This window comes from Schistocerca cancellata, chromosome 10 (genome assembly GCF_023864275.1).
Source record: "Schistocerca cancellata isolate TAMUIC-IGC-003103 chromosome 10, iqSchCanc2.1, whole genome shotgun sequence".
Classification (NCBI taxonomy): domain Eukaryota; kingdom Metazoa; phylum Arthropoda; class Insecta; order Orthoptera; family Acrididae; genus Schistocerca; species Schistocerca cancellata.
Window position 1 is genome coordinate 47,598,554 of NC_064635.1, and position 20,850 is coordinate 47,619,403.

The window sequence follows — 20,850 nt, forward strand, 5'->3', positions numbered from 1 at the left end:
ACTTACACACAACAGAAAACCTTGAGGAAACAAAAGATAGGAGAGTTATTAAGGCCGTTTTGCGATTCATACAACACCTCCACTTAAGCGAACAGATGACAAAATTACATCTACGTTGAAGACATTTGACTTTTCAGGCTATGCAAGGTAAGTGCAAAGGAGCAGTGACCATCCGTGCAGCCGACGTCGAGCAACGGACACTGAGAAAGAGACATTTTACTGTCAATTATAATACTATGTTCTTTATTTATGATTTATAGAAAGAAATGATATATATACACCACATACATGATGTTTAACCTTCACTAAAGTAGAAGAAAGTTCATGGTTGAACTCTTGAGAGGAAATTTGATATGTTATCATATAATACACATTATGAGAGAGACAATCTCTGAGATACATTTTCCATTTGTATAGACGGTATCCACAAGAAGTGGAGATATTGAGGAAGTACTGAGCAGATATGCAATTCACTCATGCAAGGATTTGTTAAGGTATAATACACTAAGTCATATGGACAGTCAGAACACAAACAGAGAATCTGTCATGATGTTACACTACACAGACTTGACGTAAGGACACTTGCATTTACCCATGATTTGGTAAATTGTAAGCACCTCCTTTCACACACCCCTTGAAGGTGATGCAAACGTTATAATGTATTATGTTTTTTTTTAATGTATTAGCTGTAGGATTTGGCAGTTTTTAGGTAGTGAATAGTTTCTTCCAGTCTATCTTTCTTTCTTTCTCCATTATCCTACCACCTACTGCAGCTGGGTATTGTTTGTTTATGGAATGTAAGAATATATTGTGTGACAGTAAACTTTCAGGTATGAATAAAAAAAACATGAATATTGATGGCATTACAAGCTTGGTCAACCACTAGCAAGCCAAGATATGGAATCAAAAGAAAGAAAGAAATAAATAATAAATGAAGGAAAGCCCGTGCTTTAAACATTAAGTCTTATATCCCTTGGCACGTCAAAACCTTAATAAAGAAAATCAAAATGACCATAAACCCCAATAAAAGAAAGTAACTACGGCCGTAATTTTTCCCGAGGGCATGCAGCTTTACTGTATGATTAAATGATGATGGCGACCTCTTGGGTAAAATATTCCGGAGGTAAAATAGTCCCCCATTCGGATCTCCGGGAGGGGACTACTCAAGAGGATGTCGTTATCAGGAGAAAGAAAACTGGCGTTCTACGGATCGGAGCGTGGAATGTCAGATCCCTTAATCGGGCAGGTAGGTTAGAAAATTTAAAAAGGGAAATGGATAGGTTAAAGTTAGATATAGTGGGAATTAGTGAAGTTCGGTGGCAGGAGGAACAAGACTTTTGGTCAGGCGAATACAGGGTTATAAATACAAAGTCAAATAGGGGTAATGCAGGAGTAGGTTTAATAATGAATAGGAAAATATGAATGTGGGTAAGCTACTACAAACAGCATAGTGAATGCATTATTGTGGCCAAGATAGATACGAAGCCCACACGTACTACAGTAGTACAAGTTTATATGCCAACTAGCTCTGCAGATGACGAAGAAATTGAAGAAATATATGAAGAAATAAAAGAAATTATTCAGATAGTGAAGGGAGACGAAAATTTAATAGTCATGGGTGACTGGAATTCGAGTGTAGGAAAAGGGAGAGAAGGAAACATAGTAGGTGAATATGGATTGGGGCTAAGAAATGAAAGAGGAAGCCGCCTGGTAGAATTTTGCACAGAGCACAACTTAATCATAGCTAACACTTGTTTTAAGAATCATGATAGAAGGTTGTATACATGGAAGAACCCTGGAGATAGTAAAAGGTATCAGATAGATTATATAATGGTAAGACGGAGATTTAGGAACCAGGTTTTAAATTGTAAGACATTTCCAGGGGCAGATATGGACTCTGACCACAATCTATTGGTTATGATCTGTAGATTAAAACTGAAGAAACTGCAAAAAGGTGGGAATTTAAGGAGATGGGACCTGGATAAACTGAAAGAACCAGAGGTTGTAGAGAGTTTCAGGGAGAGCATAAGGGAACAATTGACAGGAATGGGGGAAAGAAATACTGTAGAAGAAGAATGGGTAGCTTTGAGGAATGAAGTAGTGAAGGCAGCAGAGGATCAAGTAGGTAAAAAGACGAAGGCTAGTAGAAATCCTTGGGTAACAGAAGAAATATTGAATTTAATTGATGAAAGGAGAAAATATAAAAATGCAGTAAATGAAGCAGGCAAAAAGGAATACAAACGTCTCAAAAATGAGATCGACAGGAAGTGCAAAATGGCTAAGCAGGGATGGCTAGAGGACAAATGTAAGGATGTAGAGGCTTATCTCACTAGGGGTAAGATAGATACCGCCTACAGGAAAATTAAAGAGACCTTTGGAGATAAGAGAACCACTTGTATGAACATCAAGAGCTCAGATGGAAACCCAGTTCTAAGCAAAGAAGGGAAAGCAGAAAGGTGGAAGGAGTATATAAAGGGTGTATACAAGGGCGATGCACTTGAGGACAGTATTATGGAAATGGAAGAGGATGTAGATGAAGATGAAATGGGAGATACGATACTGCGTGAAGAGTTTGACAGAGCACTGAAAGACCTGAGTCGAAACAAGGCCCCCGGAGTAGACAACATTCCATTGGAACTACTGACGGCCTTGGGAGAGCCAGTCCTGACAAAACTCTACCATCTGGTGAGCAAGATGTATGAAACAGGCGAAATACCCTCAGACTTCAAGAAGAATATAATAATTCCAATCCCAAACAAAGCAGGTGTTGACAGATGTGAAAATTACCGAACAATCAGTTTAATAAGCCACAGTTGCAAGGTACTGACACGAATTCTTTGCAGACGAATGGAAAAATTAGTAGAAGCCGACCTCGGGGAAGATCAGTTTGGATTCCGTAGAAATACTGGAACACGTGAGGCAATACTAACCTTACGACTTATCTTAGAAGCTAGATTAAGGAAAGGCAAACCTACTTTTCTAGCATTTGTAGACTTAGAGAAAGCTTTTGACAATGTTGACTGGAATACTCTCTTTCAAATTCTAAAGGTGGCAGGGGTAAAATACAGGGAGCGAAAGGCTATTTACAATTTGTATAGAAACCAGATGGCAGTTATAAGAGTCGAGGGGCATGAAAGAGAAGCAGTGGTTGGGAAGGGAGTAAGACAGGGTTGTAGCCTCTCCCCGATGCTATTCAATCTGTATATTGAGCAAGCAGTAAAGGAAACAAAAGAAAAATTTGGAGTAGGTATTAAAATCCATGGAGAAGAAATAAAAACTTTGAGGTTCGCCAATGACATTTTAATTCTGTCAGAGACAGCAAAGGACTTGGAAGAGCAGTTGAACGGAATGGATGGTGTCTTGAAGGGAGTATATAAGATGAACATCAACAAAAGAAAAACGAGGATAATGGAATGTAGTCGAATTAAGTCGGGTGATGTTGAGGGTATTAGATTAGGAAATGAAACACTTAAAGTAGTAAAGGAGTTTTGCTATTTGGGGAGCAAAATAACTGATGATGGTCGAAGTAGAGAGGATATAAAATGTAGACTGGCAATGGCAAGGAAAGTGTTTCTGAAGAAGAGAAATTTGTTAACATTGAGTATAGATTTAAGTGTCAGGAAGTCATTTCTGAAAGTATTTGTATGGAGTGTAGCCATGTATGGAAGTGAAACATGGACGGTAAATAGTTTGGACAAGAAGAGAATAGAAGCTTTTGAAATGTGGTGCTACAGAAGAATGCTGAAGATTAGATGCGTAGATCACATAACTAATGAGGAAGTATTGAATAGGATTGGTGAGAAGAGAAGTTTGTGGCACAACTTGACCAGAAGAAGGGATCGGTTGGTAGGACATGTTCTGAGGCATCAAGGGATCACCAATTTAGTATTGGAGGGCAGCGTGGAGGGTAAAAATTGTAGGAGGAGACCAAGAGATGAATACACTAAGCAGATTCAGAAGGATGTAGGTTGCAGTAGGTACTGGGAGATGAAGAAGTTTGCACAGGATAGAGTAGCATGGAGAGCTGCATCAAACCAGTCTCAGGACTGAAGACCACAACAACAACAAAAACTTTGCATATTGTCAACATATTTTGAAATGTGACCACGAAATGTAAGCTTTCAGAATTAACGATGTAAACATGCTTGGACAAAGTGAACTTTGTTAAAATGTAAATATGGCAAAAAAGTGTTGCAAACAGTGTTAAACAGTGAACGTTATAAATGACGAATTTTGTGTTGTTTGTGAAACTTATGGTGCATAAACCAAATAACTGTTTGTAAATCGATATAAACTGCAATTTACTTCGACGATAATGAGAATTTTCACAGTGCAAATGAACGTTTGTTGGCAAGTGTAAACAACGTGGTGAAACACCTACCTTTGCGAACATCGACGCTGTTGTTCCTGGCCGGCCTTCAGATGCTTTGGAGACAATAAACTCAGTACCTGTCGTAGGCGATGTGGAGGCTAAAACCTACATCGACCATATATGCCCCGGGAACAATAGTCATGAAAACGCACAAGGACCTGGAGTGTTGTGTCGTAACAGAAGACATGGACGTTGCTTCAGATCACGCACACGCTCAATCTTATGGTGTCATCGGACTTAACACACCATTTATGCTGGAATAACAACTTTTAATGAACACTATGTGAAAGTGAATACTGTTCAAGACTGTCATAACACAGCAATTTTGAAACTGCCGCACGCGGAATTCAGTGATGCTACTGTGCGTGCGCAAAGACTACGTGCTGCCAGAGATGCATTGGGAAACCAATGCTGGGAGCACACAACATTAACTGTGCTGGCGAGCAGCTTTTTCAAACAAACTGTATGTAAATATATATATTAATTGTGTACAAAGGATCCAAACTGTAATAATTGTATTTAGTATATAGGTTTAGAAAGTAAGTGTTGGGAAAGATTATCCCCTATGGATGCACGTGGCCTTTCCAATGAAAATATGTATATATTGACTTTTAGGTTTGCTAGCCTGCCACGCTAAATGTTTTAGTGTGACAGTCGAGGGGGCGATGTAGCGGGACTTTGAATTTCGCCGCGCTACACTCGTTCCCTCAGATAAAAATATCCCGTCGCAGCAGTATGAGCACTCGATGGCAGAGAAACTACTAAAATTGTAATTCTTTTTTTGTTTTCTATTCGTTTCTTGATTGTCTCTTGTTAGCCGAAGCTGAAGGCAGACGTGATCTGATGAAGACGTATAAAAAAACTTATTAGCTAGTCTTGATCTGATTTTAATGTGTAGACATATTGTGGAAGTTGTTAAGAAATTTGGAGGATGGAAGTAGCAAAGTAAATTAAATTGCATACAGTATCAAGATGATTTTAATTGGTATAAATTAGTGATTCCTGGACGATTGCAAGATTTCGGAGCAGACTTTTCACGCAGAAATGAAAGAGATTTTTGAAGACCTGGATGCCGCACGAAAGAAGACAAGTTTACCTGGTAAAGGATGGACTCTTATCTATGCCACTTCCCCCTGTCAGTTACATTTTGTTATTCTCTGTTTCTTTTCAATAATATTTGTAGTGGAAATTGGTTTAACTTTTGCTCAAAAATGCCACAAGGACCACCCCAACTATATAGCTTTTCTGTAATACGAAGTCCGATTTGCATTTCATTCTTTCCTTTTTTCACGGTCATTTATGATTTTAAAACCCCCTTTTTTTATTCACCATTTCTTCCCACATTTTCAATCTTTTTTCTTTTTCTTTTATTCTCTTTTCTTTTTTTATTAACCACTACAAGCTTTATCACTAAAACACTCAATTAAATTTAGGTGGCACCAGTGTGAATAGCTCTAAGCATTATACTGACAGTTTACTGTTAATACAGTAGAAAGAAGTTTCTATGATGTCGTTTCTTACGTTAATGTACACCTCCGTTTTTTGGTGAAAACGGACAGTTCACAATAATGCTGTGTGATCAGTTTCCACAAATTTCATAAAAGTGTTTTGCATCAGATTGTCACAAATCGCTTAAATTTTCACAAATTAATTCTTAAGATTCAAAGGTATTACAGACACTGGCACCGAGCGAGGTGGTGCAGTGGTTAGCACACTGGACTCACATTCGGGAGGACGACGGTTCAATCCCGCGTCCGGCCATCCTGATTTAGGTTTTCCGGGATTTCCCTACATCACTCCAGGCAAATGCCGGGATGGTTCCTTTGAAAGGGCATGGCCGACTTCCTTCTCCGTCCTTCCCTAATCCGGTGAGACCGATGACCTCACAGTTTGGTCTCTTCCCCCAAAACAACCCCCCCCCCCCCCCCCCCCCCCAACAGACACTGGCTGTGAGTGGACATTGATTTAAATCAATGGGGAAAATTGAAAATTTGAGCTGGACAAAGATTTCAATGCACATCTCCTACTTACTAGATATGAGACCTGGGTTCACGTCAGTGGACAGATCATCTGCCTAGTAAGCAGGAGAGACAGGTTCGAATCACATTCCAGCACAAATTTTCAAGTTTACCCATTGAGTTAAGCCAATGCCCACTCACAGACAATGTCTGTTGTATCATTGTGTCTTCATTCATAGTGGCTCTCGGATGAAAATGGTGTCTGTTCTTTCAGACATGTCCGAAAGAACAGACACCACATGTACAATATCAATTCTTGTTGTGTTCTGAAAATGCCTCCAGATGTACACAACATGAAGCAACATGGCCAGTGCTTTGACATTTCTTTCTGAACAAAGTGATGAGAGACATGAATTCTTAAACAGAATTGTGACCGGTGATGGAACTTGGGTTTGTCATGTTACTCCAGAATCAAAACAACAGCCAATGGAGTGGAGACACCCACAATCCCCACCCCCAAAAGAAAATTCAAAAAACAACATTGTCAGCACAAACAGTCATGTACACTGTGCTCTGGGACATACGATTGTTGAGTTCCTTCCCAGAGTGACAGCTTCAAGGTGTGCAATTAAAAACAAAAGGCATGGGATGGTCAGTTAAGGCATTGTGTTGCTTCATGATAATGCATGTCCCCATTCTGCTTGTGCCATTCGAAATCTTATTCAGCAATTTCGTGCAATTTGATCACCTACTGTGTAGTCCTGATCTCACTCCTTCTGCCTACCACTTGATTTTTAACTTTAAGTGAGATTTTGGAGGAAGGCACTTTGACAGTGATGACAACACAAAAAACAGTGTTCAGAAGTGGTCCTTTTCACTGGAAGCATCTTTCTATGAAGAGGGCAAAGAAAAGTTGGTTTCCTGCTATGAAAAATGTCTGATCAATGGTAGCAACCATATAGAAAAATAGTTTGAGATATGCTCTTTCTTGAAAAAATAAATCATAGTTTGAAAAAGTGTTGTTATGAATTCTTTTCCAAAACTGTACTTACTTTCTGGGCATACCTCCTAACTAACCAAAAGTTCATTATCAATACTTTAGGATTAAAGGAGGCCATTCACTAAAAAGGAGAAGTGTTGACTTCTCAATAGCCATACACAAATGATGGAAAACTTGCTAGCTTTCAGAATTATCCTTTTAAGAGCTACTGTGAAATACCCAAACAGACAGACACACACACACACACACACACACACACACACACACACACACACACACACACACCCTTTCACATATGCCTGCACTCCATCATGGTGCTGGCTAGAGAAACCAACAAGCTGGCACCATGTAGGGGTCAACAGAAACATCCGATCTCACGCGTCGGCTTTGACCCGTGACGTAAGCGTGTTGTGGTGTGTGACGTCATTACGGCGCAGAGTTTGGTTTGTGATTGTGGCGTGTTTGTAGATGTCGTGTTGTTGTTTGTTGTGCCCTCTGGTGGTGTGTTCATGGTTTTCGTTTGTTTGGTGTGTTGGGGTCAGTTTGCTGTTGCTCAGTGGTGAGTGCTGCGTGCGTGGTTTTGAAGCGGAATTTGTATTAGTGAGTTAACGGTTTTGTGTGATGGTTAATGTAATGATGATTGCTGTACGTCGGGTGAGTTCGTTATTAAGTGTATTCGGTTGTGGTTTTTTGTTCAGGAATGGATATGAAAGACCGGATTAATAGTGCTCGGTTGAGGGCTATGATGGGCGAGACACCTTTAGAGCTGATAAAATTTCTTCAGCTATTTGGCTTAATTGCCGAAGTCGTAAAGTGCAGTCTGTGCCGTGAGCCAATGAAATTGGTTAAAGTTCCGGCCTCTCGGACCAGGGACGGTTACATGTGGCGCTGTAGGAAAGATGACGTATGGCGTTCCATACGGCGCGGTACCTGGTTCGAGAAGTCTAGATTGGGCATGCGTGAGATTGTGCTTGTTACATATTATTTTTGCTATAGATCCCCACAGAGTTTTTGCATGCATGAGACTGGTGTGAGTGAGAGGACTGTTTTAGACTGGTATTCCTTTTGTCGTGAAGTGTGTTCGGAATTTATTAAGTACGGGGGTAAGTTGGGGGGGCATGGGGTGGTTGTGGAGGTGAAGGGAAGTGTTTGTTCGCAATGGTTTGCGGTGTATTTTGATTTTTGTATTGGGGGGATGGGATCGGGAGATGCTGTTGAGCTATATAGGTCAAGGGAAGTGTTCGATCCCAATTTATGGGATTGGGAGCTGCTGTAGATGTATGTAGGTTAAGGGAAGTGTTTGTTTGCTATGGTTTGTGGTGTTTTTTGATTTTTGTATTGGGGGATGGGATCGGGAGATTCTGTTGAGCTATATAGGTCATGGGAAGTGTTCGATCCCAATTTATGGGATCGGGAGCTACTGTAGATCTATATAGGTCAAGGGAAGTGTCTGATTCCGGATAAGAATGTGTTTTGTGGTATTTGGTGAGTTTTGTGATGTCGATTTTTTTCATCGTTTTGTGTGGTTTTGTATGGCGGTCGGTGGCTAAATTTGTGTATATTTAGTTTCTCCCCACCCAAAAACCCCCAATTTCCCACGCTTGTCCCGTTAAAGTCATTAGGCTTTTTGTGAAACCTGTGTGTGTGTTGTTTTTCTATGTATTTTCGTGTTTATGATACGTATGCGATGTTTTTATATCCGCCATATTGGAATTGTCGTTTATGGTCGTTTCCGCCATTTTTGTGACGTCATGGGTCAAAGCCGACGGGTAGGATCGGACGCTTCTGTATTTCCCCATGTAGGGGCATAGACCTTTCCCCGCCCCCCTTCCTCATTAAAGGGTAATTACAAAAGCTACCAAGTCTTCTTTCTTTTGTGTGTGGCTAGAGACGATGCAATACTTATGCTTTTTTGGTAAGTAGTCTCATTTGATCCTAAAGTATTTACATATTCTACAAGAACTTGCCTACAACAAAAAATTCATTATGCTAGGCACAATCCACACACAGTACTACAATGTAAAGAATCACGTTATTTCCACATCGCTATGCCATCAAAATGAGGAAATATTAATACCTTCAGAACATGCAATAACAACACTTTCTGAGTTACAAATTTGTTTTCAGCTGCCCTGTTTCACAAGTGAAATATATGGCCTTAAAATCAATGATCCTTTATCCACTTGATCCTTTATCCAGTAGTCAGAAGGATTCAAGAAGTAAGTAAGTCATATCTATATGTTATCTCCATTACTCCATACAAGATTTACATAACAGATCATGATATATATAACTGAACACTCAAAACGATTAACTCTTATCATAAAATTTTCTGTTATTTCAAGTTTCAAACTTGTCACTTAATGCAGGCATTTCTCCTACCTGCCGAGCTCTCTGGGCATGATACTTTTCCCCCTTTGCAGCTGATATTCTGACCGTACATCTCTCATATTTTCGAAACTCTACAAACTCAATGCTCATGAATTGCAAATTTATGGGCTCGAGTGCTGATCTAGGACAGAGGTTCAATCTGACAGAAGGTTCAGTGACAGGGCACACTCCACTGAAGAGTGAAAAATACAATCTTGAAACGAACCATACACTGTTACTAAGTCATTCTCCACAGTATCACTCTGTAAGATGCCCTATCCCTCATTAAGTATGAAGAACAGCAACGGCCTTGGTTTGCTGAAGACACTGGTTCTCACCTGATCACCAAATTTACACAACATTGGGTCAGGTTAGTACTTGGATGGGTTACAGTCTGGGTGTGCTGCATGCTGTTGGCTCAGACAGTTGAAAATTGCCATAGTGGCATCCAAATTAAATACTTTCACCAGGCTATCGGCCATGTGGCATTAATAATACTACTACTAATAATAATTATTATTATATTTAACATGCTGGCCATAATAACTGAGGTGTACATGACCCAAAGGATAAGCAAAAAACTGAAATAAATAGGTGCACACTAATTATGAAGTGCAAGCGTAACAATAAAGAATTGCACATACCATGAATATACAAAATTTCCTTCTGTGGTAAGACAAAAGTTGTACATGGAATAAACACAGTGATAAGCTTATCAAGAAATGACTTTTCCATTTGCTGTGCACCAAGAAGCATTTTGCTATGCACCAAGAAGCATTTTGCTATGCACCAAGAAGCATTTCCCATTATCTTGCTGCTCCGATATAAATTGCTATAATATTATGTGTACATTCACTCCCTGTTATTGTATGGAGCAATGCAGCTAATGCCCATTAACTAACAATTGCTCAAAAAGAAAACAGCAAGAATATAGTGTGAAGTTGAGAATTAAATGACCTGCAGAGGTCCCTTCATGGATACCACCATTTGGATATGTACAGTGCAGTAAGTTATTTTACTCTGTAAACTTACAATGAGTTAACTGATAGGTCTTGTGTGCCTCTGTACCCTTCTGAATGGCACAAGTCATTACTAACAATACTTCAGACAAGAATAAACAACATTTAGCAGTTTCCTCAAACTGAAACGTTTCTCAGACATCTATATCATATGAAGAGAGATACTCTGAATGCCAGACGTTCATTTCACAGATAAGCTTTTTCTTGCTTCCGTGCTTCCTTTCTCCTTATTGCTTCTCCTACTACAAAACTGTAGGTGAAGTACCTATGAAGAAGAATTCGGACTTGTGAATGTGAGATGGTGTGCTCACACATCACCTACTAAGGAAAGGTGCTACACTCTCTTAATAATTTTGATATTCTCAGCTGCAGACTCTACTAAACCTTTTGAACAGAGAGCAACACAGATTTTTTGCATTCGGGACATTATACTTTTTATGGCACTGCAAGATTTTCTTGTACACCAATTTGGCGATCAGCATTTCCAATCTATACATCAGATCTTATCTGTGTGCTAATTAATCAACCACCATTTTTTTTAAAAATATGGTGTTTTGCTTTTTCCATACGACATATTTCGCCTAGGATTTTGCCTTACTACATAAAAGATCACAGACATTTACATTACAAAAGTGAACAACATGCCTTCATACACTTAACAAGCAATTGTTTGCATATTTGTCCAGCAGCTGGTTTCACAATTATTATAATTAGTATTAACAAATTCCTCAAAAAGACGAAATAAAAAAGTAAGCAAGTCACATTTTATACAGCATAATGCTGTGACAACTTTAAACATAACATAATTATGATGTTTAAAGTTGTCACAGTACTGTGAATCCACTCACAATGTATGGATAGAAGATAATGTCTACTTTTTATGTGTAGAGTAAAATAATTCACAGTTATGACCTGTAATACATAATACTACACAAGTGCTTGAAAATAACAAGTCATCGAAATCAGCTAATCACAAAACTGAAATAAAGATCGTCTACATTACTGCCTACCAAGGGCCATTACTGCCTACCAAGGACCATGTTTTCTTTTGTTAAGCATTTAGAAGCAGTGAACCTCCACAGGAACAAAATTTTAAAAACTTTTTCTTTGTCTGCAGGTACATGCCTGCAGTCCTTGTGCACACTGAGATCTCCAATCCACAGTCTCGCAGCACTGTGCTTGGGGAATGGAAACAAAATGGTATAGTTACACTGAAAAAACTTGAGTGTTGTGTGGTACTTGTAAAATACAGAAATTTATTCTCGGTGTCAGCAGAAATGTTGAAGCTGTGTCAGGCCAATGCAGATAACTAAAGTAGCAATCTGAAAGAAGGAAGGATGATTAAGATTCAATGTCTTGTTGACAACAAGGCCATCAGAGATGGAGCACAAGCTCAGATTATTTCAAGAATGGGGAAGGAAATCGGCCTTGCTCTTTCTAAGGAACCGTTCCAGTGTTTGCCCAGAGAAATTTAGCCAAACGTAAGTGAGGACGGTCAGAGAGCGATTTGAACTGTCACCCTCTTGAATGGGAGTCCAGTGTGCCAACCACTGTGCCACCTAGCTTGGTGAAATAATTTGTATGCGGTGCAACTCCCACATGATACTCCACTTTACAAATGTGCCTGGAACCTTTTTTTTTTTTAAGTAGAATGCTACAATACTGTGGCACAGATATTTCAGTGTGCATGAGGAATATAGACATGTACCCACAAGCAAACAAAACATTAACTACATAATCATATTTTTTCAATCTGGGTATTAAAACTTCATGGCTTCCCCTCATATAAAATGTCAGATGTTGACCCCTTTTTACTAGGTACCCACTTTGTAAGATATTTATGTCTAAATGAGCACCTGTTCAGTCCTCTATAAAGCAAAGTCATATGGCATGATTGGCTGGGAGACTCTCAAAAGCAACATTCAGTTGCTCATTTGCAAGTTCTTTTCATTGGGCATCACTCCACTGACTTGCATGTCCTTAAGCTACCCCAGCAATCTTTACAGGGAAAGTCGACTGTTACTTTAAGATGGAATCTGGACCACTTGTTGGTTCCTGGCATATTTTCACCTCATTAAGAGGTTAATGTTAGGTTAAAGGCAGATTGAAAAGATGACCACAATTTGTTCCTGGGACCTTACGGTCTGCAGGTTCACACTTCACCAAGGCCAACTCAGTTCTCTGTAATACTACATAGTTACAAAAGACGGAATAGCTGCTTGTGTACACATAAAGATGAAGTTTTTTTTCTTTTTGTAAATAGTTACTAATCAAATCGAGGCCAAACCAGGACATTGTGTACACAGAAATAAAACAGGTTATTTTTGTAGTGACATGTAAGGAACAGAGAAAGTGAAACAATGTGAAACCCACTGATACTGCAGAATTATTGTTGAATTGAGTTTGGTTTTAAACAAAGAAAGTTTTCATATCAAAAGTAAAATTCAGTCAAGGAAACTATAAAATTATAAGACAGAATTTATAGCCAGGCCTCACTTACACCAGGCAAAATATTTAGTGCTGCTGATACACAAATGTAGAAAAGTGAAACTACACAACACTGCCCTAGCTTTTGGAACTATTAATCCCTTCCTCTAAGAATGATAAGTTGGGGAAGTTTAAAAAGGAAAGGCAAGTTGCTCAGACCCCAGGATGTAAGGGATGAGACAACCCCCCCCCCCCTCTCTTCCCCAGGGAAGGAACTATTAGTAGGTAGGACAGTGTTGTGTACTTTCTCTTCTATGTCTCTATCACCAGCATTAAATATTTTGTCAACTGAAGGCAAGTTGTGGCCAGCAAATACACCCCATAAAACAAAATGTTTTAAAAATAGACTAATTTTCTATCTGTTGATTGCTGTTTCTATTTCAAAGTCACTGGCTTTGGGCAATGTTGCCTATTGCAAGATTTGTTAAACACTAAATATAAATTATAATTGGATTCTAATCCTGAGCTTACAATGCTACAAAGCTAAAAACTTTGTCTATCTAACTATAATACACAAGTTGTATTATATACCATATCTCGTGGTTACAGAGTAACCAGTCTTAGTGGAACTATGAGTTTCACTGCAATATGATAAAACCACACTTGCATTCTGTTCACTTCCTATTAAAACTAACTGAGTAACTGGCGTGGCCCAGGTATGTATTTATTCTACTCTTGTATTAGGCCATCTTCTCCTTCCTCCCTCTCAGTTAATTTCCTCTTCGCTTTCTCTGTCAATTTCCTCTTCTCCCTCTCTCTGGATCTCTCTTTGCCCCCTCTCTCTGTCCATCTCTTCCTCTTTCCTTTCTCTGTCCATCTCCTCCTTCCCCTGTTCCTGCCTATTTGCCCCTCCCCCTCTCTCTGACCATCTTGTCCCTCCCAACTGTGTCCATCTCCCTTCTCTCACTATTTGAAAAAGTTAACGCAGAACAGGGAATCAGCGATCATAAAGCGGTTACGGCATCGATGATTTCAGCCGTAAATAGGAATATTAAAAAGGGTAGGAAGATTTTTCTGTTTAGAAAAAGTGACAAAAAGCAGATTTCAGAGTACCTGTTGGCTCAACACAAAAGTTTTGTCTCAAGTACAGATAGTGTTGAGGATCAGTGGACAAAGTTCAAAACCGTCGTACATTATGCATTAGATGAGTATGTGCCAAACAAGATCGTAAGAGATGGAAAAGAGCCACCGTGGTACAACAACCGAGTTAGAAAACTGCTGCGGAAGCAAAGGGAACTTCACAGCAAACATAAACATAGCCAAAGCCTTGCAGACAAACAAAAATTACGCGAAGCGAAATGTAGTGTGAGGAGGGCTATGCGAGAGGCGTTCAATGAATTCGAAAGTAAAGTTCTATGTACTGACTTGGCAGAAAATCCTAAGAAATTTTGGTCTTATGTCAAAGCGGTAGGTGGATCAAAACAAAATGTCCAGACACTCTGTGACCAAAATGTTACTGAAACAGAGGATGACAGACTAAAGGCCGAAATACTAAATGTCTTTTTCCAAAGTTGTTTCACAGAGGAAGATTGCACTGTAGTTCCTTCTCTAGATTGTCGCACAGATGACAAAATGGTAGATATCGAAATAGACGACAGAGGGATAGAGAAACAATTAAAATCGCTCAAAAGAGGAAAGGCCTCTGGACCTGATGGGATACCAGTTCAATTTTACACAGAGTACGCGAAGGAACTTGCCCCCCTTCTTGCAGCGGTGTACCGTAGGTCTCTAGAAGAGCGTAGCGTTCCAAAGGATTGGAAAAGGGCACAGGTCATCCCCGTTTTCAAGAAGGGACGTCGAACAGATGTGCAGAACTATAGACCTATATCTCTAACGTCGATCAGTTGCAGAATTTTGGAACACGTATTGTGTTCGAGTATAATGACTTTTCTGGAGACTAGAAATCTACTCTGTAGGAATCAGCATGGGTTTCGAAAAAGACGGTCATGTGAAACCCAGCTCGCGCTATTCGTCCACGAGACTCAGAGGGCCATAGACACGGGTTCACAGGTAGATGCCGTGTTTCTTGACTTCCGCAAGGCGTTCGATACAGTTCCCCACAGTCGTTTAATGAACAAAGTAAGAGCATATGGACTATCAGACCAATTGTGTGATTGGATTGAGGAGTTCCTAGATAACAGGACGCAGCATGTTATTCTCAATGGAGAGAAGTCTTCCGAAGTAAGAGTGATTTCAGGTGTGCCGCAGGGGAGTGTCATAGGACCGTTGCTATTCACAATATACATAAATGACCTGGTGGATGACATCGGAAGTTCACTGAGGCTTTTTGCAGATGATGCTGTGGTGTACCGAGAGGTTGTAACAATGGAAAATTGTATTGAAATGCAGGAGGATCTGCAGCGAATTGACGCGTGGTGCAGGGAATGGCAATTGAATCACAATGTAGACAAGTGTAATGTGCTTCGAATATACAGAAAGATAGATCCTTTATCATTTAGCTACAAAATAGCAGGTCAGCAACTGGAAGCAGTTAATACCATAAATTATCTGGGAGTACGCATTAGGAGTGATTTAAAATGGAATGATCATATAATGTTGATTGTCGGTAAAGCAGATGCCAGACTGAGATTCATTGGAAGAATCCTAAGGAAATGCAATCCGAAAACAAAGGAAGTAGGTTACAGTACGCTTGTTCGCCCACTGCTTGAGTACTGCTCAGCAGTGTGGGATCCGTACCAGATAGGGTTGATAGAAGAGATAGAGAAGATCCAACGGAGAGCAGCGCGCTTCGTTACAGGATCATTTAGTAATCGCGAAAGCGTTACAGAGATGATAGGTAAACTCCAGTGGAAGACTCTGCAGGAGAGACGCTCAGTAGCTCGGTACGGGCTTTTATTGAAGTTTCGAGAACGTACCTTCACCGAAGAGTCAAGCAGTATATTGCTCCCTCCTACGTATATCTCGTGAAGAGACCATGAGGATAAAATCGGAGAGATTAGAGCCCACACAGAGGCATACCGACAATCCTTCTTTCCACGAACAATACGAGACTGGAATAGAAGGGAGAACCGATAGAGGTACTGAAGGTACCCTCCGCCACACACCGTCAGGTGGCTTGCTGAGTATGGACGTAGATGTAGATGTAGATGTTATCATACTCACCTCAATAGAAGGCTGGTGGGGCTTACCCCACAGTATTTCTTTTCAGACCATAACTAACATAGTGTTCAAAATTTGGTTGAAGTTGTTCCACGTGTTTAGAATGAGCGTTTTATCCATGGCTTTAACACTTACACACACGTCAAATATATTTCTTGTGCATTTAAAATATTTCACACATACTTGTTGCTATATTTCACTTGTGTGTCTAGTGAATCTCTCCCTACACTTTCATTTTCATACAACTTAATGTTTATGTCGTCGTATCTCCTGAACAATGTGGTGTACAATGACATAACTTTGCAGGCACATCCTTCGGTATATGTCGCTACCGTCTGTGAAATATACTGTGAATAGAATTAGTAGTAAAGCAGTAATAAATTAAAACATGCTACCTGCAGCAATTTTAAAGCATGAATAGCAAAAATGTAGTAAGTAATCAACTTTTTCGTTTCATCATTTTGTAAGGATTGTCACTGAGAAAAAGTTTGGTAAAGGTTGAAATTACGTGCAAAGTTTGTTCCAATGTCACTAAGGGCCCTCATTCTCAGATACTGGGTGGCTGTACTACAGATATTCTCCTGTCATGGGTTACACTGCTTTTAAAGCCTCCTCCCCCCCCCCCCCCTTCGATAGGTCGGTGGTTCTTACCCCCACACCACAGTGATCATTTCCAGACACTAAGTGATATGTGTACCAATTCTGGTTGAAATCAGACAAGTTGTTTAGGGGGTGATGTGGAATATTAAAAGTAATCTGAATGGGGTAAAATGCCTCTAGTGTTAAAGTGTACCTTCTACTCTCTCTCTCTCTCTCTCTCTCTCTCTCCCCCCTCCCCCTTCTTAACAGGCCTTGCAGGCTCAATGTTACTGACGGACCAGTGTGTCATACTCAGTCCCAAGTCATCACTGGATACGGACATGGAGGGGCATGTGGTCAGCACACCATTCACCAGGCTGTTGTCAGTTTTCATGACTGCAGCCACTACTTCTCAATCAAGCAGATTCTCAATTGATCTCACGAGCGCCAGTGCACCCCGCTTGCCAACAGCACTCTGCAGATCCAGACGGTCCTCCATCCGAGTGGTAGCCTTCGCTGATGGCGCTTAACTTCAGTGATCCGACAGGAACTAGTGTTACCATTGTGGCAAGGCTGAAAGTTCCATTAAGAATGGTTCTTTTATAACTACAAAGTATGACATGTTATACTATTTTTGTGTTATAATTAGATGCAACTTATTTTTAGCTTTGAAATAATGTAAACACAAGATTAGAACAACTGCAATTTATTTTTACTGTTTAACAGATCTGAAGATGGGCAACATTGCCTGAAACTGGTCATTTCAAAATAAAAACAGAAATTAATGGACAGAACGTAGGCCTATTTTGTATAAGTAAGTATCACGGATAACTCCCTGTGATGAGTGTGTCCAATCTTCATAAAGTATTCTCATCATCAAGGTGGACCTGCTATTACCATATTGGTAGAAGAACTAGACGTAGACACTAAAAATGATACTTATTGTTAACACACAGTCCACAGAGGCTCAAATAAAAGTAAATAAAAAAGGTAGAATAAAATAGTTTAAAGCTACCTGATGATGTGAGGTATGATACTCCAGACAACATGTACTGTCTGTGAATGTGCGTGTGTGTTTTTCAAATTATGTTGAGATAAAACAATTGCTTTCTTAACTTCAAACACACTATAAAACATTCTTTAAATATAAAACATATCCTTAAACTAGTGGTACAGCATAAACGTGGTGTGCTACAGCGATTGCAAAGTGAAATGTGTGCAAAAAGAGAAGCAGAGACAAAGACTGAGATGGTGCATACCCGTGCTTTAGCTGGTGCTGTCCCTGCATTTGAGAGCGCAGGTGCAGATTAAACAGAGACTTGGTCGCAAGTCTAGAACAAGAGACCAGAACAAAACATGCAGCATGCAGGCATGCAACTCCTCTGCCACACTATCACATAGCACTCTACTGACTCGGTGCCTTTTCACTGTAACAGTCAACATCTTTAAAAGCATCATGTAAGAAACAGCATGGACGATTTCTATTTACAGAATGCTGATTTAAAGCTATGGTGGCTAAATGAAATATTCTAGTGCAACATGCCATAAGGTACTGTTTACAGACAAGCATATGAATTTGCAACAGACATAAGCAGAGTGGCCAAATGTCACAGGAAGGGCTATCCCATTTGAAGACACACGACGTGTGAATGTTGTGGCTAAAAGTGGCACATGGCGTGTATACAGACACAATACTTGAGCAGTCTGTTAAAGACAGGCATGCAGCAAACATGGCAGAACATTGTGAGTGGAATTTGAACATGGAGAGATAAACTGTGCTGCACACACGAGTGGTCATAACACAAGAATTCAGGTCTCTCAGCTCAATAGTGTCTATGATGTGTCTTTAATATTGTAGCTTGTTAGCACACTCGTAAACCCTTGCACAGGACAAGCATGAGTGTGCGATGAATATCCATCTATATCCTATATATGTTTTCCGGAATGAAATTTTCACTCTACAGCAGAGTGTGCGCCGATTTGAAAGTTCCTTGCAGATTAAAACTGTGTGCCAGACCGAGACTCAAACTCAGGATCTATGCCTTTTGTGGGTGATTGCTCTACTGACTGAGCTACACGAGCATGACTCATGACCTGTCCCTACAGTTGAAAGTCCACCAGTACCTTGTCTCCTACCTCCTGATCTTAAGTTCTGAGTTAGAATCTTGGTCTGGCACACAGTTTTAACCTGCCAGAAGTTGAATATAGACTTTCATGGAGAGTATGTGTGTCCTTGGTAAATTTTATTTTATGAATGTGGATAATTTGGTGAGTTTTTGCCAAATTTAGTGTTTTTTTTATTTTTTTTTATTTTTATTTTTTTTTTTTGCTGATTTCAGTGAAATTTTATTTATCAGTTTGAAGTGTTTTTCTTTTTGCCAAATTCAGTGACAATCTTTTTTTTATAAAATTTGGTGTTATCTTCTGTGATTCTCATATTTATTTTTCCAATTTTGGTGCTATTTTTACCAAATTGGTGATATTCTATTTTTTAATAAATTCAGTATTATCTTCTGCCATTTCAGTGTTATTTTTCACTAGTTTTGGTGTTGGTTTTTCTTACCAGTTTCAGTGTTGATTTTTTTTGCAACACTCAGTATTGTTTGTAATTTCAGTGTGATATTTGGCCAATTTTGGTACTATTTTTTATCAAATTAGGCATTAGTTTGCCAGTTGCATTGTTATTTTTTGTTTGTCAATTTTGGTGTTATGTATTGCCCTTTTTGGTGCTATTTTTTGCCAAATTCGGTGTCACTTTTTGCCAAATATGGTGTTATGGTACTTTCTTCCCCGAAAGTATTGTCTTTGCAATTGATTTCATTACAATAGTGATGAGGTTTAAGTATGAAAAAAGAACATCATTTTTAGGTATGGCAAGTTTTGTGTTAGTTCAAATACGTGTTTTGTCTTCTAATGTATTGTATTTTTTGTTTGAGGTACTCTTGGGGTGGCGTACAGCAGACCCCATTACATCACAGCAAGTATGGCATGGAGCTACCGACATTGCACAGATTGCATAAGGGAAGCCTCAGAATATGATACAATATGACCCACCAATGAACAAGTATAATAATAATGGCTAACATTTACAATGAAAAGTTGTGTATCATCTGAATGAGAGTAGATTTTACATCCATTCAGTCCAGAACTCTGTAACTATGTATAATAACAGTTTATTATTGAAAAGGTGAAAGAGAAAAGAACAGTTACTGATTTCATTTGATATAAAAGAAATCTATATCACAGATTTTTATGGTTTTGGCATCTGGAATTCTTTCAGGCAGCTGGTGACTGACTCTTATCACAGTGCCTTCCAAAGACTTTTGGCCACTCAGCATTTTTGAAGTCATATTTCTAATTTGCAAATGTCACAGGCACAAATGGATTTAAGTACATGCATCTTTATGTATGCTTCTATAGACTATTTATCATTAAAACAAAGCATTGTGTTAATATACATCAATGCTTTGCTTTTAATGTACACATTCATTTATTGTAATTTAATCATGTACATTTCAATTATCAATTGTTTAAAGATAATTAAAATAATTTTAAATAATTTAATTTAAAGACAGAGAATATGCTGACCAACCTTAAAAATTTCTAGTACTGGTACAGAAATTTTATTCTTTTCAAATAATCTGTCTGTCAACTGTCAAGACAAGGCACTCTGCAAGTTTCTGTTACCACTGTTTCTCAAGAAAATGCTATTAATGCATTATGCATGTAGAAGGGAAGGAAAGTGTGGTAATCAGACTGACTGCAAGGGAAACTTAGTCTCAAGTTGTTGTTGTTGCGGATGTGGCTGTGCTGCCCAATAAAAAATATACATGGTGCTGTTGCAAAATGCAAACAAAGTGCAGGAAATGGTCCCTTAAAGGATGAGGTGCAGAAAAGGTCACATGGACCTGTAGCCTGACACACATTCTAAGTGAAGTTACACCA

At 39.3% G+C, this 20,850-nt stretch overlaps 1 protein-coding gene across 7 annotated transcripts in view; it reads right to left on the minus strand.

Annotated features, from left to right (window-relative positions):
* The window catches only part of LOC126106309 (echinoderm microtubule-associated protein-like 2), a 790,720-nt gene that overhangs the window by 93,372 nt on the left and 676,498 nt on the right, over positions 1-20,850 (minus strand). For 6 of the 7 annotated variants that reach the window (XM_049912530.1, XM_049912534.1, XM_049912535.1 and 3 more), the window contains one exon: positions 18,165-18,236. The exons of the other annotated variant lie outside the window; for it this stretch is intronic. In XM_049912530.1, coding sequence (XP_049768487.1) covers positions 18,165-18,236 — 72 coding nt within the window. The remainder of the gene's footprint in view (positions 1-18,164; positions 18,237-20,850) is intronic. 7 annotated transcript variants of the gene reach the window in all.